Source organism: Xiphias gladius, chromosome 3, assembly GCF_016859285.1.
Source record: "Xiphias gladius isolate SHS-SW01 ecotype Sanya breed wild chromosome 3, ASM1685928v1, whole genome shotgun sequence".
NCBI lineage: Eukaryota > Metazoa > Chordata > Actinopteri > Istiophoriformes > Xiphiidae > Xiphias > Xiphias gladius.
Window position 1 is genome coordinate 25,842,143 of NC_053402.1, and position 24,798 is coordinate 25,866,940.

A 24,798-nucleotide genomic window follows, 5' to 3' on the forward strand; every position below is an offset into this window, starting at 1 on the left:
ACTTATTGTAAACTACAACAAAGGTGGAGAGTGCAAAGTTAGCAAAACCTATCGAGCCACAATGGCCACATTTATGGGAAATTTATCAGGTTGAAATGTACCAGAATTAAGGTACACAGTTGGAAAACATTGATATAATATATTATAGGAAATATAGGAGCTATTGGGGTGCAAAAAACGGAGCTGGTTGCAATTCCAGACATTCACAAGTAAACATTATTGAAATTGTATTCATGTTTTTCTGACTATAGAGATTCATAAAATGAAATATTGGGTGGAAATCAAACCTTTTAGGAAGTAACAGCCACCTCCTGCAGCAGGAACTGACTCAAGGAGAAAGTCCGTTCAAATCCAAAGAATGATCCAAACACAACAAACTATTGTAATTATAGATATCTATTTTAAATGCACTCATAACTCATTAGAACGGCTTAGGGCAAAACATGGTGAAACAGGATGAGATTTATGTGGTTTAGGTAGCTGTGTAACAGTGAGCTAACATCAGAGACCAAAGGATGTCAAAGAAAACTTCAGGATGTGTTTTCAGCCCTTTTGGATTCAATTTATAGTAGAGATGAAAACAAAGACAAAACAAACACATCATCTCTAAAAGTTCAGGTAAATAACAGCCGTCTCAAAGGAGGAAGGAGGCAGTCTGTACTCAGCCCCAGGGCTACGCGTCATCCCACTTGATCCATGGGTCGAATCCACACTGTAAGTACAGCCCCCATACCCTGGGTATCCCCCCAGTATCCTGAGAATCCCTCCTCCCATACTATGAGGACCTCCACATACCCTAAGTACTATGCCGTGCCCTTAGGACCCCACCATACCCTAAGAGACCCCCTTCATACCCTGAGTAACCCCCTGCGGGAATGACCAGGATCAGTCAAAGTGGGCTGCTGCCCTCTAGGTCATCCCAGAAGTAGGAAGCGTCCCGTACCAGGTACCCCACAGTACCCATGCTGATGTCCAATCTGAGAGCAGTAGTGAGCCAACCCTGGTGTGGGAGAATATTCCTGGGGGTGGGACTTACCTGCTGCTAATCAAGAGGCCCCCATGACTTGATGCAGTCCCTACACTGACATCCTGTGTGTCTGCTTCAAGTTCGAATTAAAAAAAAAAAAAAGACATAAGACAATACTATAAAAAGAGGCATTAAGGGTTGAAATGGGGACTCACCCAACAGCGTCTCTTCGTGTCTTGGTTATTGGGAACAGGGCGGACCCGTGAAGACCTCTACACAGTGAGGAGAGACTGAGCAAACATATTGGATCAGAAAGTAAAGACACCTTTTGAATCGTTTGCTGTTCCACATCTGTGATCAGTTTCAAATCAGTTATCATGATCAGCTGATCAATCCAGCAACATGAACTAACATCATTAATCCTTTTCTTTCCAACATCAACTAGATTTAGCTGCGCATTAGATGTTGTGACAGAGTGCAGCAACACAACAGCTCTGTTTTATGGACAAAACTCTGAACTCTGGTAAGAACGGGCCGGTAAATTATCAAAAAATACTTTAATATCATCAACATACAGGAAGCATACTGACAAACAGTGCACCACAGTGATTACCTTCCACATCCACATAATCTGAACAGGACACAAGATTTTACACATGGACAGGTGCTGCTTTCATGTACTGTCAGAAATATCATAATTATATAAAAACACTTAGGTAATAGGGCAGTATAGGGACATGTGACAAAAAAACTGTTCAGCAGAAGAGCCAACATCAGACGGTATTTTTGTTGCAGGATCCTTCAGCACATGAAAGCAACACAAATGTTTTTACTTACAACTTTCTCAAAGGGGATCGAGGAGAAAAGAAAAGAAGAATTGAAAAATAACATCACCAGAAACACATGAAAACCTGTCAACACTGACCTCTGCTGCCATATTTGGTTCTTAAAGAAAGCATACCACTTTTTCATATTTAGCCCTCTCACTACTTCCTCCTGATTATTTTTTCAAATCATTAATCAGTCTTTAGATTGATTTATATCCTTTCAGTTCTGAAACAGTTCTGTTTGAGCTCATTTCATCTGAACAGCTGTTTAGTTTCCACAAAGGGAAAACTTGTTTATATGAAGACACTTTGTTGGCTGAATACGTGATTTGATATAAAAATGAGTCCTGATATTGTAAAATAACCGATGAGGCAGCAGAAAATTTTCCACCACAAAAAACTGAGTGTGTTATCGTACTGTATCAGGACCATGTCATGCAAATTAAAATGTATTTTATAGTCTCTGGGTAAGTTTTACAAATATAAAACCTTCATAGATTAAAAATTCTCAATACAACGAGTAACAACTGAGTTTGTTCACATGTGTCTCTTTTATAATGGAGGTCTACAGTGAAAAAGATTTTTGGAATTTTTTAGCTGCAGAACCACGACTGACCACAGATTGAGTGGAGGCGCTGTATCGCATCTATGAACACATCCATGATCAGGACACGTGGAGGACATGATCACTGTTATATCATCACCACTGAAGAAAAGACGAGGTTGTTCCTGTTTAACTCTTAACTCATCAATTTATACTAATTTCTGGTCTTACTCAGAGGGCAGGAGCATGCTGGGAAATATTCACACACAGACAATCGTATACATATGTTTTTTTAAACATTAAAAACAAAATGTTTCAAATACAAATACAAAATCAAACCACCCCTCTCTCCTTTTCTTAATACACACTCAGCTGAATGTAAACAAATTAAGATGTTGTCACAGGACAGCAGGCTCACACACTCAAACACACACAGTCTGGCAGTGTGTTGGTCTGGTCTGGTTTGGTGTTGTCTAGTTTAGTTCGGTTTGGTCTGGTCTGGGTTGGTCTGTTTCAGGACACGTTTCCATGCACCTGGCCAGTCACTCGGTGAGTCTCAGTCCAGCAGGTGACCCAGTGTTTCGGTGGCTTCCTGTTCCTGGCCGAGGGGATGTGGTCCTGGATCAGGAAACCATCAGAGTCCATGTACTGCTGCTGCTCGTGTTTACCCATAATCCTCCCCTGGTGCAGTGCCGCCGTCCGACGCACAAAGAAACCACACTACAGAAAACATAGGGATCACCATCACAAGTCTTGTATGTCCAGAGAGCAAGAGGAAACAGAGACAGTTGGACAGGTTGACGGAGAGTCAATATTTACTGTGAACTCGCTCTGTGTTTTCTGACTCATCATTAGTTTGTTTGTTCAGTCTTTAACAATTGTCTTCCCTCCATGTTTTTTGGCTCACTACACCTCTGCCCATTATTCTATTTGAGTTGTCAAATGTGCAGCATCTTTAGGCAAATGCAGCGTTTTCTTTTCATCGTGATATCTGGACCAGCTTTTGAAATGTTAAAGACAAGACCCCAGGAGCAGCGCTAGCAAATACTGATCTGATTTAGGTTTTTCCTTTTCATGCAGTTTGCATGAAGCTTGTTGATGAATAAAAACTATTTGTGGCTTTATTTTTGAAAGCATCCTCACTTTACTTCTAGTGCCTACAACTTATGCACCGTATTATGTATCTGTATATACTCATAATAAACTTATAATAATGAAGAAAGGAAAACACAGATTAATAAATGTAAAACAATAGAGTTATTGACAAACTGATCGATCAGATGCAGGATGAGTCAGAACAGCTGGAAAAGGGATAAAAGAAAGTAAAGAAGTTAGTCCGAAAAAAAAACCTTTCACCTCTGGACTGACTGACAGCTGCGGACCAGTAAGTTAACCAGTCAGTAACCAGTCGGTCAGTAGCAGTCTGTAGCCAGTTAGTAACAGTCAGTGAGTAACCAGTCAGTAACCAGTCAACGTCAGTCGGAAACCTTTCAGTAACCAGTCAGTGACAGTAAGTCAGTTCCCAGTCAGTAACCAGTAATTTAGCAGTCAGAAACCAGTCAGTTACCAGTCAGTAGCCAGTTAGTGACAGTCAGAAACCAGTCAGTGACAGTCAGTCAGCTAGCATTCAGTAACAGTCAGCCAGAAACCAGTCAGTAACAATCAGTCAGTTACCAGCCAGAAACCAGTCAGTAACAATCAGTCAGTTACCAGTCAGTAGCCAGTTAGTGACAGTCAGAAACCAGTCAGTGACAGTCAGTAACAATCGGTCAGTTACCAGTCAGTGACAGTCAGTCAGTTAGCATTCAGTAACAGTCAGTCAGAAACCAGTCAGTAACAGGTCAGTCAGTTACCAGTCAGAAACCAGTCAGTAAGTAGGCAGTAACCAGTCAGTCAGAAACCAGTCAGTGACAGTCAGTAACAATCGGTCAGTTACCAGTCAGTAACCAGTCAGTGACAGTCAGTCAGTTAGCATTCAGTAACAGTCAGTCAGAAACCAGTCAGTAACAGGTCAGTCAGTTACCAGTCAGAAACCAGTCAGTAACAATCAGTCAGTTACCAGTCAGTAGCCAGTTAGTGACAGTCAGAAACCAGTCAGTGACAGTCAGTAACAATCGGTCAGTTACCAGTCAGTGACAGTCAGTCAGTTAGCATTCAGTAACAGTCAGTCAGAAACCAGTCAGTAACAGGTCAGTCAGTTACCAGTCAGAAACCAGTCAGTAAGTAGGCAGTAACCAGTCAGTCAGAAACCAGTCAGTGACAGTCAGTAACAATCGGTCAGTTACCAGCCAGAAACCAGTCAGTAACAATCAGTAAGTTACCAGTCAGTAGCCAGTCAGTAACAATCAGTCAGTTACCAGTCAGTAGCCAGTTAGTGACAGTCAGAAACCAGTCAGTGACAGTCAGTAACAATCGGTCAGTTACCAGTCAGTGACAGTCAGTCAGTTAGCATTCAGTAACAGTCAGTCAGAAACCAGTCAGTAACAGGTCAGTCAGTTACCAGTCAGAAACCAGTCAGTAAGTAGGCAGTAACCAGTCAGTCAGAAACCAGTCAGTGACAGTCAGTCACAATCGGTCAGTTACCAGTCAGTAACCAGTCAGTGACAGTCAGTCAGCTAGCATTCAGTAACAGTCAGCCAGAAACCGGTCAGTAACAATCAGTCAGTTACCAGCCAGAAATTCAGTCAGTAACAATCAGTCAGTTACCAGTCAGTAGCCAGTTAGTGACAATCAGTCAGTTACCAGTCAGTAGCCAGTTAGTGACAGTCAGAAACCAGTCAGTGACAGTCAGTAACAATCGGTCAGTTACCAGCCAGAAACCAGTCAGTAACAATCAGTAAGTTACCAGTCAGTAGCCAGTTAGTGACAGTCAGAAACCAGTCAGTGACAGTCAGTAACAGGTCAGTCAGTTACCAGTCAGTAACAATCAGTCAGTTACCAGTCAGTAACCAGTCAGATACCATTCAGCAACAGTAAGTCAGAAACCAGTCAGTAACAATCAGTCAGTTACCAGTCAGAAATCCGGCAGTAACAGGTCAGTCAGTCACCAGTCAGTAACTAGTAATTAAGCAGTCAGAAACCAGTCAGTTACCAGTCAGTAACAATCAGTCAGTTACCAGTCAGAAACCAGTCAGTAACAGGTCAGTCAGTCACCAGTCAGTCACCAGTAATTAAGCAGGCAGTAACCAGTCAGTCAGAAACCAGTCAGTGACAGTCAGTAACAGTCAGTCAGCAGCTAGTCCTTACGGCAGGGCTCTCTGGCAGCACTGTGCCCAGACTCAGAGCTCCTCGGTCAGCCTCTTGTTCTCAGACGGCTGGCTCTTCATGTGGGCCTTCTGGGTCTTTCCCTTGTACAGCTCTCTGGTGCTGGCTCTCCTGAAGAACCCACACTGAACAGCAGGGGGCGACACAACAGCACTTTACCAACCAGGAGGTGATGATGAGATAACAGATTCATGATTTTATGGCCATAATGAAGCAAAACAAAAAAGTAATCACACGTCTGTGGGCTTTGGTCTGTAGTGGATCCTAAAACTACAAGCGGTGATAAGACAGACGTATTTAGTGTGGTCTTACAGCAGATTTTTACCTTCCAGAGCAGCAGGCAGATCAGAGCCAGTAGTAAGACTCCAGCCAGGGCGGACACCGCGATGATCCACAAGGGGGCGCTGGAGTCCACCTGCCGCCCCAGGTCTGGATAAATGTGGACCACAATCTACAGAGGAAGATATGAATCAGGAGGCAGCACAGGAAACTAAAAACATGGAAGAATTAAAAATCTCTTCTTTCAAAAATGGTAAGATGCTAAGACTAGAAGAAGCGTCATTTTTTTCATGCAACACTGCAGCCTGTAAGGAGTGCGAACGGTATTTTAGTAGTATGTTACCTCTGTGCTGTGAGACTCCATGTTGACGGTCGGTTTATTAGTCTGCAGCTTCAGAGTCACCCGGCCTCGAACCAACACGCTCTTCGCATCGCCGTAGTCCTAAAACACACACAATGAACAGGCCCGGGTTTCTTAAGACATGTTTAGACTTTTGTTTCACAGCTCCTCTTTCTGTCCACAGACTATTTTTTTTTGGCATTTCTGCTTTATTGACAGAGACAGTAGAGATCAGCAGAAAGGGCAGGGGAGAGAGGAGGAATGGCCTGGGCCAGATCTGAACCCAGGCTGCTGCAGTAAGGACTCAGCCTTGATATATGATACACGTTCTGCCAGCCCAGCGACGACTGATTTTACCCAGAAACTAAACTCATGTCATGCTGACTGGTTACTGACTGCCACTAACTGGGTACCGACTGGTTTCTGACTGACTGTTAATGAGTGGTTACAGACTGACTGGTTTCTGAGTGGTTACTGATAGATAACTGACTGATTTTGACTAACTGGTTTCTGACTGCTTACTGCCTCGTCTCTGACTGGTTTCTGAATGGTTACTGACTGATAACTGACTGACTGTCACTGACTGATTACTGACTGGTATTTGACTGACTGGTTTCTGACTGGATTCTGACTGTCATGATCTGGTTACTGACTGGTTACTGACTGATTTTCACTAACAGGTTTCTGACTGCTTACTGCCTCGTTTCTGACTGGTTTCTGAGTGGTTACTGATAGATAACTGACTGTCACTAACTGGTTACTGGCTGGATTCTGACTGTCACTAACTGGTTACTGGCTGGTACCTGACTGACTGGTTACTGACTGGATTCTGACTGTCATGATCTGGTTACTGACTGGTTACTGACTGATAACTGACTGATTTTCACTAACTGGTTTCTGACTGCTTACTGCCTCGTTTCTGACTGGTTTCTGAATGGTTACTGACTGATAACTGACTGACTGTCACTGACTGATTACTGACTGGTATTTGACTGACTGGTTTCTGACTTACTGTGTCTGTTTGAATGCCTCGCAGAGTTTGTGTCAGTCCAACGTTGAGGTTGATGGCCCAAAACGAAGTCCCAATGAGGACATACTGTAAGCTCCCCAAAGAGTGGCAGGGTACAGGCAAGCATATATAAGCAAGAACCAGTCATTTAGTCTGGATCCAGCAGTTGGTAAAAAAACAGACAGACAGCAGAGACACCTGTCTGTACAGGGAAATTTTGCCACTGGAGGGCTGATGAACTCCAGAAATGATTGACCGACACACACTCCTGATATAATATCATTTCATAAAGTAGTTGTGCCCAACTTGTGATCAAACAGCTGCTTATTTCCACATCCAGCAGTTACAGAGAAACAAGATGATTAATCTGGATCTGGTGTCTGTGTCACCTGATGAATCCTAGTCCAGTATTCTCTCTCTTTTGGCTCTGGTTTTGGTCTTCACCAGTTCCTGAGGGATGCACCTGGCTCTTTAGCTGCTAAATGCTCCACTGTGTTCACCAGCTGGTCTCTGACTGAGTCTGTCTGCCGTTTGCTGCGGAGCAGGTGGTGGACAGTGGCTTATTACAGCTGTTTCTCTGAAAACAGCTGCTGCTGCTGCTGGAAACACTGAGACTGAACCAGGCAGGAAATGTGCTGGCAGACCAAAACTAAGAGTTAAAAGAGGCTAAAAAGGTTTGCAGAGCTGCAGAGTCGATGGCAATTCTAGAAAGTTTAATTAAAATGTAATGAAAGTGTCTGTACCTCAATCATGGTGGAGTTCCACAGTCTGGCTCTGACAGTCAGAGTTGCTGAGTTGTTCATGTTGATCAACGGACAGACGAACGTCACACATTTAGCTCCATGCATACAGTCCTGTAAGCACAAATACACATTTATACTTTTGTACTTTTTATAGGAATTTACAGCATCTATTCCTCAGCCCCAAACCCTCAAACATCCCTTTAAAGAAGTACACAGGACAAAATGTCCTCACTTTACAAAATGTTTTTACTTTTCTAAAATGTCCTGTTTTCAAAAATGTCCTCACTTTCTAAAAAAAGTCTTTCAAGTCTGTAGTGTAATGTTTTTTTCTCTATAATTTGTACAGATCCACTACACAAAGGTGGACTGTTTTTATAAAAAAAACCAAACCAAAAAAACCAAAACAGTGTATTTGGGGGCAGTACTACACTAACAAGCCTGATAGATGTAACTTTACAGAATGTTTGGGTTTGTACCAGAGTATAGGACTTTTCCTTCCATCCCTGCAGGTGGAGGACAGGTAGGATTTTTTCAGTCTGCTCCTTCTTCCTCTCCTTCACCTCCTCCGCCTCCAAACTCCGCCTTCGCTTCTTCATCTTCTCCTCCTTTGACAGCTGAGCAAACAGAGAACAAAAAATCATTAGTTACGGAAAACTCGTCAGGTTGTGCAGGATCAGATTTATGAGCTCAAAGATGGTTTAAAAAGAGACAGGAGGAGCATATTTATCAGGATAAACTGTGACTATCATCAGGGAAAAACAGTGTTCCAAAATATCCATCTTATATTTACTTATACAAAATCATTTGAGATCACTATAAGCGGAGGATTTTACTTTGAAAGGAGTCCGAGTGACGTTGCTGTTGCAATGGTTACCGTGAGGTTGAGAGTGTTAATGATGTTGTCGGGCGGATTACACCGAGGCTCTGAGGTGCCATTTACTTGGATCTCTGTTAGGTACAGCAGCCACTTCCCATTGGACACCACTCTTGGCCAATCATACTCCACCTCCAGGTAGCCTAGGTGACCCAGCGGCTTCCCGTTGATGTTCACCTATCAGAGAAGGTCACATGTTACACCTGGTCTGTTTATGCATCATTAACAGATGGGACTGATTTTAGACAAACCTGGAAAGTGAAGAGCAGCAAACTGCCGATGTCCTCTGTCTTTTTCATGGCTGACTCACCGATCACGTGACCACTGAAGGAGGTGGGGCCTGGCGGATTGATTCTGTCAAGACACAATCAGCCATTAAGGTCATCAGGTCAAAGGTGAGACATCAGTATTAAATCTTTTACGCTGCGTTCACATCATATCGTTTTAACTGTAATTATGAGCAGCTGAGCAGGAAAAACCGTTCACGTCAGCCTCCAACTTGAGATTCAGAATCAGTGGTATGGTAAATCTCTGACAGTGAAGATGTCTCCCACTTTGTGAAAAGAACTACAGACGTGTCAACGGACTGTTGGCAGAATTGCTGCAAATGCACCACAAAAATAAAATCCCTTATTAATACTAATACAATCCATTCAGCTCATTTTATAGCTGCTGTACACTGTACACTGTCTGTATTTGGTTTGACTTGGTAACAAACTGCTACAAAAAAATAAGAAAAGAAGCTAATTCAGGCTGTTTATCTGCTGTGACTAAAAGGTTAGCACTGGGGCTAACCACCTTGGAATATTATGTGAACACTACCAAGTGGTGTTATACTGACTTTGTACTTACAGAGTGAGGGATGTCTGCAGCGAATACTCCACCAACATGGAGACAGAGACAGGAGACATATCTGACTGTTCGCTGAGACTGAAGAGACACGAGACACAAATAAACATCTATCCAATAAAACACATTTAGAGAGGTTTGTGTGGGTGAGTGTTAATGTGTGTCCTACGTGGACAGCTGCAGCAGAGAGCGAATCTCTCTGGTGTCCAAACTGATGTCAGACAGCTGAAATATGATCAACACCTGAACCTGAAATACAGAAGGATATGAAGGATCAGACAGAGTCTCACCAGGAGTACAGCAGTACAGAAAGCAGTACAGACAGCAGTATAGACAGTAGTACTGGTAGTACTACAGTGTCAGCAGTAATAGAACATTGTGTACCTTCTGGTTGCTTTTGAATGGGTTCCCCAGCTCACACAGAAGAAAAGTGTCCTCAACAGAACACCCCACTGCTGCTGTGGCGTCACCCTGAAATACAAACACAAGACTGACTGTAGGAGTAACTAATTTGAGTCCCAGGTCCTTAAGGCAAGTCTCAAGTCAATCTGTCAAGTCCTTTAGGGTAGGTTCAGGTCAAGCCTCAAGTCAAGTCAGTTCCCACATACTTCAGAGCAAATCCAAGTCCTTTAAGGCAGTTTCAGGTGAAGTCTCAAGTCTTTCAGGGTTGGTCCTTGTCAAGTTTTCATCAGCAAATTATTCTAGTGGATCTGAGCATTTTCCTTGCGGCAGCATTAATTGTGTTTATTTTTTTTAATTTGCACAGATTTGCCATTTATTCCATTTAGATTAAACCTTTATAAAAAAAAAAGGTTGTACATCAAAAAGGAAGAGCATGTGTTTATTTGATGTGTTACTCGAATGCATATTATGGTCCTGTTGTACCAGACAACTCAAAAGGTTCACCACAAAATGTTTGAAGTGACACCATGTATTGCTTTTCTGAAGATTACTGACTAATATCTCATATATCCTCTGTCTCATAATTCCTTTTAGCAGTAGCCTTAACTATTTCAAATAAATCTTTCCAGTTTATCTTTCCATACTGTGACATATCGTGTACCTCAAGACTGAATTCTCAGTCCTCTCCTCTTCTCTAACTACATGCTCATGGTCAGTAATTTAAACTGCAGCCTCAGTATAACTGTTCACCCATACACAGATGACACTCTGCTCTACATCGCAGTTATCTTTTTTTATACCTGCTAGATGCTGGATGAAGAAACCTTTATCTTCACTACCTTTGTTCGAACTCCGGAGTATAAGAGCGATGGAGGCATGCTAATGTTCAAAATGGCATAGTGAGCGTCCTCTGCTGGTCGGCCCAGTGACGGCGTGTTGCTGACATTAACCTCCAGAAACAATCTATTTATGCTGGCGTTGTAGTGTAATAGTTGACTGCCCTTCTGCCTGAAAACAGACAAACACATTCATACAAAAACATATACATCAGCAACATAACTGCAACAGTTTGAGGTAAGCTGAAACAAATGAGCTGAGAGATGGTACAGTAGTTGGTAGGGGTGGGTGGATCATTCCCAAAATATTGATACTACAGATACCACGTCTCGTTTTGAGGATCGATACCAGTTTCAGTTTCTCTCTTCTATGTTGCAGCCATTTTTTCAAAGAGTAGAACTGTCGGTGCAAACAATGCTCCGTTGTCGTGAACACATATAAGTGCATGTACTCTTGGCTTCTCCACTGCTTTTGCTGTGTAGTGTGCACTCATGTTTGAGTGCACATCAAACATGTGCATGCACATGAAAGCAGTGATGGCTGAAGGAACAGCCTGCAAGAAAGTTGTTCGCTACTGTGGCAACAATACTTTGTTTAAACACATAAAAAAAATCCGGATAAAGAGAACAGAAAAGAAGGAAGGAGGAGGGAAATGCCTCAGACAGACTCCCCCAAACAGAGACAGAGAACACTGGCAGACTCTGTCCAGAGCGGGAGGGAACATCCAGGTTTTTTAGGGAAATTAATATCAGTATTGGTTTCTGTTACATTTTCAAACTGTGATTGGTCGTCACAGTCATCGGTATTGGTATTGTTATCGGCTACTCTGGGCCTGAATTACTTGGTATCTGACTGAAAAGAAATTTTGCGGTACCGCCCACCACTAGTAGTCGGGTTAAGTCATGTAACATTGGTGATGCCAGAGAGCTGTCAATCATCTGATAAACTACCTCCACCCTAATTACAGGTTAACTGTAATGGTCAGAGATTTTTTAAAAGTCCAAAAACTCCAGTCAGGACCCAAGTCCTCTAGGACGATCAAAGTTGAGACTTATATCCATTCCATATCTCGCTTTGTTTAGGTTAAGCCTAAGATAAATCCCAAGTGAAAGCACAGCTTCAAGTTCCCAGGTTCAAGGAAGGACTCAAGTCAAGTAGTAATGTCCTTTAGGTTAATCATGAGTCAACTCTCAAGTCAAGTTCGTGTTCTTTAGGGGAAGACTAAAGTCAAGTCTTAAATCAAATCCCAAGAATTTAAGGGGAAGTCCAAGACAACTCCCAGGTCCTTAAGGGCAAGTCCAAGTTATATAGTCAAGTCTTTTAGGGTAAGTCCAACTTAGGTCTCATGTCAAGTCCTGCTTGACATGGGCATGTGTAAATCAAGTCTCAAGTCAAAAAGTCAAGTCTTTTAGTTCAATCCAAGTCCCAGGTCCTTTGGGGCAAGTCAGTGTCAAGTCTCAAGTCAAATCCCAGATCCTTCTGGGCAAGTCCAAGTCAAGTCTCAAGTCAAGTAGTCAAGTCCCTTAGGGTAAGTGCAAATCATGTCTTAAGTCGAGTACCAGGTACCAGTCTAAGCAAAGTCTCAAATCCTTTAGGGCAAGTTAAAGTCCAGTCTCAAATCAATGAATTTGCCCCAAATCACAGGCCTCACTTTAATACTAACAAAGTTATGTCAACATTTTCAGACCAGACTAATGTTACTCCCACAGCATGTTAGCTGTGGGAGTAATGTTGAAATTAGTGAACGAGATGTTTTAGGAAGTTTAGGTGGACAAAGCAACAAAAGTGAACTGGAGTCAGTGTGTCACAAGTTTCACAAAAAACAAATTCATGCAGTGAAATCACAGAACTGACTTATTTCACCAGGAAAGGAAAGCATGAGAAACTTTTTGGCTTACATTTTCTTAGTATGGACTGACAGTATAACATGGAGAAAGGGTTCACTTACATAGTGAAGGGTTTCAGGTTTTCATCTATAAATTGGGCTGTCATCTGCAGGTTACTATGGCAACGGTTATCAGAACCACAGGCCTTCTGGAAGTGGATCTGATTGTTGAAGAAATTCATTCATAAGTGAAGGAATGATCAAAAGGTGAATGAGTTTTACATGTATGTGTAAATCAAAGCAGAGCACTCTTTGACAGGTTATGAGCTCGGTTCTGACCAGTGCTGTTGTGGGTTCTAATGCGGGTTCTGATGGGTTATTACCTGGATTGTAATCTGTTTTAATGATTTCTTATAGCTTTACCTCTGGGTTCTGATTGGTTCTGACCTTGGTTTTAATGTGTACTGTATGGGTCTGACCTCAGTTCTGTTTTTTATCTGGTTTCTGATTCTGGTTCTAAGATGGATGCCAAATTTTTATGTGGGCCTTGTCTGGTTCTCATTTGTGAAATGGGCTAGGTTCTGACCTGGATTCTGACCTTGGTTCTGATTCGTTTGGACATGGGCTCTGATTCGTTTTTACCTGGATACTGACTCATTTTTAAATAGAGAGTCAGTTTCAGATTGGTTCTGCCTGTTCTGTCCTGAGTTACTCTAGATTATATCTTGGATTGTGATGGATTTTGACCTGGGTTCTAACAGTTCAAACATGGGTTCTAATGGGTTCTGTTTGGTTCCGTCTGGGGTTCTGGAGTATTCTGGATTGTTCTAAGAGTTCTGACCTGGGTTTTGATGGGTTTGGGTGTCTGGCTCAGCACAGGGAGGCGTTTCAGGTCCTGTATGGCACTTCTTTTCTTTGGAAGCTTCTCGTACAGAGAAACGTTTAGGGAGAACACCAGAGGTTCCACTTTGTCCTGGATGGGACTCTGAAGGGCACAGACACAGAAAGGATCCTCAACACCACTTACGTATGAGGACCTGTTCTACAATTGACTTTGATTTGTTCATTTGAGATCAGTCTCTTCTGACACACAATGAGGACTTCAGTTCAACTGAACAAACCGAATAAACATTGACTTTGTAGGATTATCTCTCTACAGGGTTCAGGTCTCTGCATGTTGATTTAAATGAAGTGAAACTAGCTGCTGCCTGAGAAGAAATCAGGCTGAAAGCAGATGGATGATTTGGAGAATGACCAGCAGGAATGTGAAGTAAACAGGATTTATAGATAACGGGCTAAATGCATGAAAAACATTCTGGGGCTCAAACATAGGACCCGACGTGACTGGTTTGAAACATGTCAGCGTCACAGGCTGTAATTCACTAAGTCATCACACATCTGAACATCAAAACAGGATGACAGACGACAAAACTGCAAAGAAGCAGAGAAAATGGGGACAGAAACACAAACATAGGCTGACAAGAACGACATGCAGACGTGACAGGATGAGCCCAGATAGTGCAGCGGATCATGAACTTTACGTAAACCTGCACTACTCGATTCTTTTACCTGCATGTAGACCTTCTAAAAAGCTCAACACCCACCAACACCCTTTAAAGAACCAGTGTGGAAAACCCTGTTATGTCCAAAAGTTATTTTGAAAACTGGAAAAGTGTTCCTTTCAGAGATTGTCAGCAGTTTGTTGCAGCATCTTGAACAGAAAGTTTACTGTTTTCCCTCTGAACTCTGGTGAAGAAGCAGGATGTCGACTCTGTCGGCAGCAGGCTGATTAAAGCTAAGCAGTAAAAAGTCTTGTTAATGTTTGTAATCGGTTGGTGTTATCACACAGCGCAGACCTTCCTTTAATCAACCTGTATTTGTAAAAAAAGGTGGAAATATCTGAAATTCTCTGCTGAAATCTTTGCTTCACATGTCAGATCTCAGACATGTTTAACCACAGAAATCAAGAGTCAAGCCACAAACATTTTCCTGATTCTATTTCTCCTTATTATTAGTAGTAATGGCTGAAGTAACATTTATTTAGCTTAGCTGTTAAAAGAAAGGGTTTTGGTGATTAACTGTCACATTTGTGTTTTTTAGATTGTTTTCTGTGTGTTTAAATGAATTGTCTTTGTGCACTTCTGTTTGCAAACCTGCCTCAAATTGGTCCTTGACAACCTGAACTGAACTTGGTAGTGATTCTGAGACCAGCCCTCAGTCTTTCTTTCATTTAAGATACATTTCACTACAGTTCACACATTTTCCTTAAGATCACCTGGTAATATCTGTAAAAATATCTCAACATCTGCAGGTCAGATCATCAGTGATGTTCCTGATCTCCTTCCTGTTCTCCAGAGGATCAACCCTTTAGATTTTAATGAATCCTTGCTCTTTCCTCTAGCGCCACCCTCAGGACAGATGTGGCATTAATGAATGCTGCAGCCTAAAGGGGACACTAAAGGACTGTTATCTATTAAATGTGTGTGACTCACCAGCAGTCCGACTCTCAGGGATTCACATTGTTTTATCGGCATCGACAGGTAGCCAGAGTACAGGCTCTTCCCATTGTCATGGAAACGGAGGCGGGACTTGAGGCTGGCGTTGTCGGCGGTCACAGTGAAGTGGAGAGCTGGGAGACAAAGAAACACACACTTTAATATTTGCATCACTTAGAATCAGCACACACTGTAATTCTATTTCTTATGTAGGAAATGTCAGCAACATAATTTTTGTGTAGAATCGTGGATTTCATATATGAAAGTGCAGCAATTAGACGAGTTCATTTTTATGGCAGTTTCAAACACAAAGTCAAGTGAAAGTGGTTAATGAGGAAAAGATGAATCGGGATAACATTTAAAATGTCAGAAAATGGAAATAAACAGAATAAGTGCCCAAAACAAGAGACAAATAAAAAGAAGTCATTCAATTATCACTGCAGTTTTAAACAGAATAATAGGAAATTTTGTCACATTTAATCATTGATTTGTCCACTGAATCGGTGTTACAGCTGTGATACACATAACTAAAGTAAAGTAACGGTTGTTGTTTTTATGTGTTTTTTCATCCACCTGTTTTGATGTGTATTTTCAAGTTGGCCACAAAAACCTGAGTGGAAAAAATCTAAAAGTTTTTATCCTTGGCTCGGGTGGAAAGGTTGGTGGATAGATAACAGTTACCCGACAAAGTGCAGTGGAAACAGACTCGGTGAATAGATGCTGACGTTCATGAAGCATGTGACTTAATTAGCTGCATCAGCTGCTCATCGCCAATCAACTCACATCCACACAACAGGAGGGGATGGAGATGTGCATTAATTTAAGTTTCTTTTGCCAAATTTCGCAAAATTCAGTTAAAATTTTTGCTACAGTTGGATGGAAACCCACCTATTGTTGGGGATCATTTATACTTATTTACCTGAAGGTTTCATGGCGCTGTACTTTAAATATGACCGGTGATCAAGTTAAAAAGAGTAAAAGAGTGCCAGCTTGTTAAATTAATTTATCAAATTATAAAACATTTTTATACAAAGGATTTTTTTGCTTTGTTTTAAAAAGGATTATTTAGCCTAAGAAGAAGGAGAATTATCCAGACCCATAAAGGAACACTTCAAAACATTCAACATCACCAAATCTAGTGATTTCTAGAAGGAGCTTTTACACATATATCATGTTATATATATTAATTTTAGACAACATGTAGTTTTGTTCTCTTTTTAGGCAGTTTGACCTGGTCTGACAGATGAAAAGAGTCTTCCAGACAAAGACATTAACATTTCTATTATCTGTTGATCAGTGAGCACTGTTCCTGTCGAGTACACTACTTAAATATTATTATAGATTTTTTGTTGTTGTGTTTGCGTACTTTTTATTGTATTTGTTCAGTTTTTTGCAGGTTTGCAGCAGGTGTCATTGTTCATTTACTTTATTATTTTGTTCTTTCATACAGCATGTGTAATTGTGTCCATTCAGCTCATTCAGAGCAACAAATTCATATTTTAATTTTTTTTCTCTATTTTTAGTCTTTAACATATTTATGTTTGTGAATATTTGTTCATGTTTGCAAAACACCAGAGGGACAGGGACAGCACTGCTGAACTGTATATAAATAATAATTAATAATCATTAGTGACTAAACACCAGTGAATTAAACCATATCAGCAGCATGTGTGTGTGCAGATTTTGTCCGGTCCTCACACGTTCAAAGGCCTGTTTGAGGGTTCAGACTTGGTTTTAGGGTTCAGGTTGTAATCAGGTTTAGGTTAGGGTTAGGGTGAGGCTCTAAGGAATGTATTATGTCAATGACAGGTCCTCATAAAGATAGAAGTAAAAGTTCGTGTGTGTGTGTGTGTTTGTGTGTGTGTGTGTGTGTGTGTGTGTGTCTGTGCTTGTGTGTGTGTGTGTGTGTGTGTCTGTGCCTGTGTGTGTGTGTGTGTGTGTGTGTGTGTGTGTGAGAGTGTCTCAGATGTAATAATATCAGTTTTCTGTAATGTGATTTATCATTCAGAGAAAAACACACACAGAGGACAAGGACAGGAGGACACACAAGGACACAGTCATATGATGTAATCTAATGTGTGTGTGTGTGTGTGTGTGTGTGTGTGTGTGTGTGTGTGTGTGTTCGTGTGTGGGTCGTTTTGTTGATTAACAGCAGGCTTTAATTATCAGCTTTGTTCTATCAATCAGTCAGGTCGGCCAATTAGCTGAGAGCACACGCACACACACACACACACACACACACACACACACAGGAAGCTGGTTGATGATAATGACTGACTCCTGACTATAAACAACCTTGTTAGCGTTGTGTCCTCATAAACACTACATCTGTTAGGTTAGCATGTTAGCAAAGATCTCTGTAAACAGGAAACGATAACTGTAAATAATGATACTAAATATCAAAGTCAAACAAAGAACAGAAAGCGTTTTGAGTCTATGACTCTGGTTTTCTATGTTCCACCTTTTCTTTCATTATTGTTTCTCTTGGTTTTTCTTTTTTCATCGTTGAAAGGAAGAAAAAGTATTTTAAAACATGGAATCAGTCCAGCAGATTTAGCAGAGCGACAGATATCTGTGATCAGCTCTAACATGCAGCTCAGGTGGAGGCTGGGTCGAAATGCTCCGTCAGCTTCACGTCATTACAGAGGGAACTGAAACGTTTGAAATAAATGTGTCATTGCATTTGTGTCTCCTCTTCAATCAGCAACTCTGCTCTTTTCTTACACTGCTAGAAAAAAGTCTGGGTAACACTTTATAATACAGGTACCAATAGGTCCTTCAGGTAAAGTTGAACAAAACAAGACTGTGGGGAACGAGTGGCAGCATTTTAGAAGAAAGGAGAAATAAATGATACTCTAAGTATTTCTGTAAATACTGGGCACCTTCAGGTACAGCACTGGGAAACAAAACTGAAGTTTGGGAAAACGGTGATAACACCTCTGATATTGTGCAGAACGTCTGACGTAATTACAATATGATGTATTTACTGGTATGTTTAGGTAATGAAAGGGGCTTTGGAAACGAGACTCTGGGGAACTGTAGAGTGGGAGAGTCTCCCGTCTGCCAATTGGTCAATCTGCTCACGTCTGAGCCGAGGGAGGTGTTCGACCTCTATGCCCCCGGGAGGGAGGCAGCGAGGGGTCTGAAACTGTGCCAGGCAGGCAGACGAGTAGCAGACTACTCTTTTGAGTTCTGGACTGTAGCAGTGGAAAGAAAGTGGAGCCAGAGGGCGTTGTATGATGCTTGTTATCATGGTCCAGCTGATTATGCTAAAGAAAGTGCTGGACTCATGTTGGAACATGTCCTCTGCCTGCACAGCCTGCCAAGAGACCTGGTCTCTGACTGGGGGCCTCAGTGCACCTCTACGATATAAAGTCATGTTTATATCGCATTAGAGCTGAAAAAAATAGTATTACTCAGTAAATTGATTAGTTGATGGACAGAAAATGAATCAGCAGTTGTTTTTCAGCCTCTCAGTTGAGAGGATTTGCTTTCCTTGTCTTCTATCACAGTAAACAGAATCTCTCTGGGTTTTGGAGTGTTGGACGGACAAAAAAAGACATTTGAAGCCGTCAAAAAAGGTTTCCGAAAATTACAACAGGCATTTTTCACTACTCAGCTACATTTATTGATTAATCAATTAGCTAATTAATGTTTGGTCTAGAATAACCAGCAGATTAATCAATGAAGAAAATAATTTGTAGTAGAAACCCAGTAGTGAGGTATGCAGACTTCATTGTATTTTTACTCATAATTAACCTTATAATGAAATTGTTTTAAGTTTAATCTCTGTTTTTATTTTTCCCCTCTGTGTATATGATCTGAAAGTATATGATCTCATGTGCTTTGTGTTTTTATATTGTGTTCCGTGTTCCACTTTATTTGCTTTGGGGACCAATAAAGTGACTGATTGATTGTCTTTTTGATTGATTGTATCTGCCAACTTCTCAGACCAAACCCGCACCTTTGGTTATTTCCAAGGCACCAGTGCACAGTTGTATGTTTTACTGTACTGAGCCCAGAAATGAACACACACAGAAGTACGTACATTATGTTGTCAATGTTGTTGTCGTTTACTCACTGATGTTGTCTTTGTTGCTCTTCTCTCCGGTGCTAAAGATGTAGGAGAAACACACCTCCACTTGAATACTGACACACACACACACACACACACACACACACACACACACACACACACACACACATAGACTGAGTCAGTCTGTTAGCCTGTTAGCTTGTTAGCCTGTTAGCAGGTATCAGCTTTGAATCTCACCAGAAGTTGCAGTGGTTTGGGTCGACGATGTATGGAGAAACTTTGAGAGTTTTATTGAGGTGGATGACTGGACGAGTTCTGGGGAATCGATCAACCAATCAATCAATTAATAAATCGACAAAGTCACCAAATCATCAGTAACATACATGTAGCAGCTTCACAGATTATTAGCATGTTTGACTGAGGCAGAGTCCCACTGGCTCAAATAAATAATCAACATGTAAACATGTGAACAACATGTTTATTTACATATTTACACACAGACTGTATGAAGTTACTATAAACTAACTGTCAGTGGTCGTTAGAGATACAAGTTGGTTCTGTGAGACTCTGCTCAGACTTCAGGTTATAACAATGAATTACATTTACTATTTACTGTTGTAGTTACTATTTGTGTTGGTGTAGATAATATTGACTACCTTTTTTATTTGTTTTTTTTCAAAACTCTCATACCACAGTATTTGAGTTTTTGAAGTTACTTATTAACACTCTGCATCTATTCTTGTACTTCAGCTGCTGTGACACTTTAATTTCCCTGTGTGAGATCAATAAAGTTTATCTAATTTTATCAGCATTTCATATGTTTTACATTTAAAAAGTAACCAGTAAGTGCAGCTGTACAATGTGTTTACTTTGATGTGTTTGAGTCAGACATACACAAAGGGTTGTTAAAAGCACTGGTCGACCATTTATTTTGTTTGAGACGTGGGCAGGTCGTATACGACTTTCTTTCTCCCTGCTCCTGTTCAGTCACTGATTGTGTTTTATCATGTTTCACAAATTATTTTGTGCAAACTTTTGTATTGGAAATTTAAATGATGAATTTAAAAAATGAATGAATATTTAAAATAGATATAGTGAAGTAAAAAGTATTTTTCCCTATGAAATGTAATACAATAGGAGTAGGAAACCTAAAATGGACATACTTGTTCATAAGTACAAATACCTAAAAACTGTACATGTCCCTAGTTACTTCCCATCAGTGTGTAGTTACAGTTTGATTGGAGGGTTTGATGTACCTGAGCAGAGCGACGCTGTCGTCCAGAGAACCGACCAACAGGTCTGGATATTTGTTCCCATCAACATCCAGACCTGCAGACAGGGAATACCCAAAAGTCCTGAACCCAGGAGAGATGCTGCTGCCCCTGATCACCTGCACAGAGACAGAGGGAAGGTTGCAGGCTTGTGTTACTATCTTTGTGAGAACAAATTTCACTTTTAAACCATTGTAGTGAACAAATATCTGTCTTATGGGGACATTTTTGCGCTGTGACGACATTTTGTCTGGTCCTCACAACTTCAAATGTCTGTTCAACAGTTCAGAAAAAAGTTCAGATGGTTCAGGTTAGAATCAGGTATAGGTTTAAGGGTCAGGGTCCAGGGAATGCATTATATCAATGAGGGTCCTCACAAGAATAGAAAGACAAAAATGTGTGTGCGTGTGTGTGTGTGTGTGTGTGTGTGTGTGTGTGTGTGTGTGTGTGTGTGTGTGTGTGTGTGTGTGTGTTTGTGTGCGTGTGTGTGTGTGTGTGTGTGTGTGTGTGTGTGTGTGTGTGTGTGTGTGTGTGTGTGTGTGTGTGTGTGTGTGTGTGTGTGTGTGTGTGTGCATGTGTGTGTGTGTGTGAGAGAGAGAGAGAGAGAGAGAGAGAGAGATTGAGAAAGAGAGAGAGAGACCTGGCTCGCTTCTGCCGAGACCCCCTCACTGCTCCCGGTCCAGATCATCACACTTCCTGTTTCATGGAAAGGAGCTCCGACTGCAAAGTCTGAAACACAACAACAAGTCATCACTCTGACTGATCACTGGTTATTGATTATTGAACGTGAAGATCATTTCATCATCAGCATAATGTCGTGTCCTCACCCTGGAAGCCATCCTGGTTCAGGTCTCCGGCGGCAGTAACAGCCATACCGAATGCAGATCCAGCTGGTCCTCTCAGCACCACACTGGGGCCAGAATCAAACCTTCCTCCTGAGTTCATGTAGACATAAACTGCCCCGCCCACCTCCTGCTGACGATGGAAGTAAAAAGGAGCGCCCACCAGCAGGTCGTTCCAACTGCAGCACAGAAAACCTTCATCTGTTTTTGATCAAAGAAGTTATGCAATACATTTTTGGTTCCTCTTTAGTTGAATGCCGTACTTAAATTATAATGACATAAAATCAATTATTTATCTCCTCGCTGCTGCTCTGTGACTGGAGTGAAAGCACCTGAAATGCTCATGAAAAGGTGGGAAACAATAAACTTTTAAAACCTTGAAACTGATGATTTTATCAGGGACACAGTCAATGAGATCAATGTCAGCTGAGTCCTTTTTTACCTTTTTTGAACTCAGATTTTTACTGATAGCTACCATGCCAGACGGCTATCTTACTAATGTTAAACACATCGCTCATGCTACTGTTTGTTGTCAAGAATGAATGTCATCTGTAATTCAAACTTACTGTGACTAACTCAAAGATGACAGCAGTTAAACTCAGAATTTTTAACATATTAGAAATGAATTTCTGCAATTTAAAATGATTAAAAACTGCATCAAACTGCATTTGACCTTGATGATGATGGAACAAAAATGCATCTGTTTGAATCACGTGACCTGTAAAGCTTTTATTACCCGTCGTTGTTGAGGTCGGCGGTTGCCACGGCATTGCCGAAGTACGAGCCTGTCTGTTCACCGCGTAGAGTCTGCTGAATAATCAGTTCATTATACCGTTTCACTGCCAACAGCACAGACCCACGAGCATCATTTTTACTGTCCCTAGGAGCTCCTGTTAAGCAAAACAACAATCAGTACATCTAAAGATCAGTCCATCTGTGTACTGACTGGATAATTATTATAGCTGAAAGTAAAGCCGTCCATCACCTGTTACTATGGTTTCACCATCCTCCGAGAGAAGACGACGAGCCTGAGTGACTGAATATCCTGGAAACACACACACACAGACTACAGAGTAAATATCAATGTGTGTTAACCATAAGAAATGATGGTCCAGGTTTTTAGTCTGACACTGTGACCCCCATCAGAGAAGTCTGAGACAAGATCGGGCTACAAGTTGATCCCTGTATTTTTAGCCGGCATCTGTTTCCATTCAGTCAAACTGTCCCATTAAAAGCTGCTGAATCAGATGTGATCAGCTCCTGTTTGCAGTGTAGCCGTGGACGTTCAGACAACTGTCACTGGGTCACTGTGATACTGAAGGAAACTTAAAAACATGAAGATTCTGACTGAAGTCCTGCAGTCTCTTGTTCCTCTGGTTTCTAAGTGGATTTCTGGAAGTTTATTCTGGAGGGACATCAGATATCATGATATCCTCAGGAAGTGGATGTTTCACCGAATCATATCAACATGTGTTTCATGTCTGTGTCTTCAGATCTCACTCACTTAGGACTCTGGGAAGGAGGAAAGAGAGTTAATGGGACATTTCACCTATATAAATGTTCCTGTGTGCCATGTTGGGGAAGGAGCTCCTCTGGGTGTCAAAGAGGTCATCTGGGTTCATCCAGGAGACATGGACGTTTCCTAAAGCACACACACACACACACACACACACACACACACACACACACACACACACACACACACACACACACACACACACACACACACACACACACACACACACACACACACACACACACACAAACACACACACACACCACAGTAATACAACATAGCAACAGAAATTAGATTAAGCTAAAAGTGGTCGATCAGAGCAGAAATCCTAACAACTCGGTTTCTGAATTTGAGTCAACAAGAGGTGAGAAACAGTTGATGGACAGAACAGAACAGAAAGAATAGGAAAGAACGGTACCTTGCCATTCGTAGCTCCCAGGTGATCCGACGATGACTTCAGTCTGAGTGATGGAAGCTGAAATCCCCATGTTACACATTACCTCAGCTCTGACATCACCCAGGTGGCTAAACACAGAAACACAAACAAACACACACAGGTTAACTGACCTGAAATGTAATGTGTTATGTGTCCTGTGTCATGTCACATGTGACCTGTACCATGTGTCATGTGACCCAGTCATGTGTTGTGTCACTGGTGTCCTGTGTCCTGTGACCTGTCATGTGACCTGTGACATGTAATGTGACCTACTGTATGTCAGAGGCCCTGTCATATCAAATGTGTCGTGTTCTGATTCATTCTTCCTGGGTCCTGTGGCATGTCTCATGTGTCATGTGACTGGTTTCATGTGACCTATGTTGTGTCATGTGACCTGTGTCACATGTAATATGACATATCATGACATGACATCATGTATTGATGTATGTCGTTTGTCATTTGTCATGTTACCTGTGTCCTGGCATGTGCTCCGTGACCTTTGTCAGGTATCATTTGTGATGTGTCATATTAACTGTGACATGTAAAATGTCACGTGATCTGTAACATGTCATGTGCCCTGTATCACAAGAAGTGTCATATGATGTCATTTTTCTTGTGTCATGTAGTCTACATCATGTGTCCTGTGTCATGATGTGTGTAATGTCATGTGTAGTGTGACCTGTGTCATGTAACATTACATGATCTGTGACATGTTCCGTGACCTGTGTCACAAGGCGTGTCATATGGCATGTGTCATGTGTCGTCTCCGGAGTCATGTTTGTGTGACATGCGACTTGTGACATTTGTGAAATGACCTGCATCTTGGAATGCATCATTTGATCAGTGACCCGTGTCATATGACATGTGTCATGTGTCATGATTTCTGTTTCATGTTAGCTCTTGCATGAGTCATGTCACCTGTCAACAGACGTGTCAAATGGTATATGTTGTGTCCTGTATCATGTGTTCTGAGTGATGCGTCCTTTGTTATATGATATGTGTAACGTGACCATTGTCATGTAATGTCATGTCATGTGATCTGTTATGGGTCATGTGACCTGTGTCACAAGAGTTGTCATGTCATGTCAAGGGTCCTGTGTCACGTGATACATCATATTACAAATGTTATATGACCTGTGTTCTGTTTTATGTGACCTGTCTCATATGTCCTGTATGTGACCGGTGTGATGCGACCTGTTGCCTGTATCATGTGACCGGTGACCAAAGACATAATATATGACATGTGTCACAAGCCCTGTGTGGTTGTGTCCTCAGATTTGTATCATGTTTCTTGTGACCTATTATGTGTCATTTGTTATGTGACATCTAACATGTATTATTTTACTTCTTTCACGTGCGTTGTGAACTGCTTAATGTATCATATGACCTGTGACATCTAACGTGACTTGTGTCATGTGACAAGTGGCATGTAACATCTAACA

The 24,798-nt window shown here is 41.5% G+C and overlaps 1 protein-coding gene across 6 annotated transcripts in view; it reads right to left on the reverse strand.

The window, feature by feature from the left end:
* Nucleotides 1–1,526: 1,526 nt before the first annotated feature.
* The window catches only part of LOC120788028 (integrin alpha-3-like), a 33,792-nt gene continuing 10,520 nt past the window's right edge, over nt 1,527–24,798 (reverse strand). For 2 of the 6 annotated variants that reach the window (XM_040123479.1, XM_040123482.1), the window contains 24 exons: nt 23,339–23,445; nt 22,954–23,046; nt 22,390–22,449; nt 22,141–22,294; nt 21,390–21,583; nt 21,203–21,291; nt 20,548–20,681; nt 19,529–19,606; nt 19,337–19,404; nt 15,253–15,389; nt 13,602–13,745; nt 12,884–12,981; nt 10,938–11,106; nt 10,081–10,167; nt 9,866–9,945; nt 9,700–9,777; nt 9,099–9,201; nt 8,848–9,024; nt 8,450–8,587; nt 7,974–8,084; nt 6,225–6,323; nt 5,928–6,053; nt 5,585–5,727; nt 1,527–3,058 (listed from right to left, as the gene is read on the reverse strand). In XM_040123479.1, the coding sequence (XP_039979413.1) occupies nt 5,617–5,727; nt 5,928–6,053; nt 6,225–6,323; nt 7,974–8,084; nt 8,450–8,587; nt 8,848–9,024; nt 9,099–9,201; nt 9,700–9,777; nt 9,866–9,945; nt 10,081–10,167; nt 10,938–11,106; nt 12,884–12,981; nt 13,602–13,745; nt 15,253–15,389; nt 19,337–19,404; nt 19,529–19,606; nt 20,548–20,681; nt 21,203–21,291; nt 21,390–21,583; nt 22,141–22,294; nt 22,390–22,449; nt 22,954–23,046; nt 23,339–23,445 (2,635 nt within the window). In that variant the 3' untranslated portion in view covers nt 1,527–3,058; nt 5,585–5,616. Of the gene's footprint in view, nt 3,059–5,584; nt 5,728–5,914; nt 6,054–6,224; nt 6,324–7,973; nt 8,085–8,449; nt 8,588–8,806; nt 9,025–9,098; nt 9,202–9,699; nt 9,778–9,865; nt 9,946–10,080; nt 10,168–10,937; nt 11,107–12,883; nt 12,982–13,601; nt 13,746–15,252; nt 15,390–19,336; nt 19,405–19,528; nt 19,607–20,547; nt 20,682–21,202; nt 21,292–21,389; nt 21,584–22,140; nt 22,295–22,389; nt 22,450–22,953; nt 23,047–23,338; nt 23,446–24,798 lie in introns of those variants that run through there. The other 4 variants (XR_005707179.1, XM_040123480.1, XM_040123481.1 and 1 more) reach the window with 4 other exon arrangements.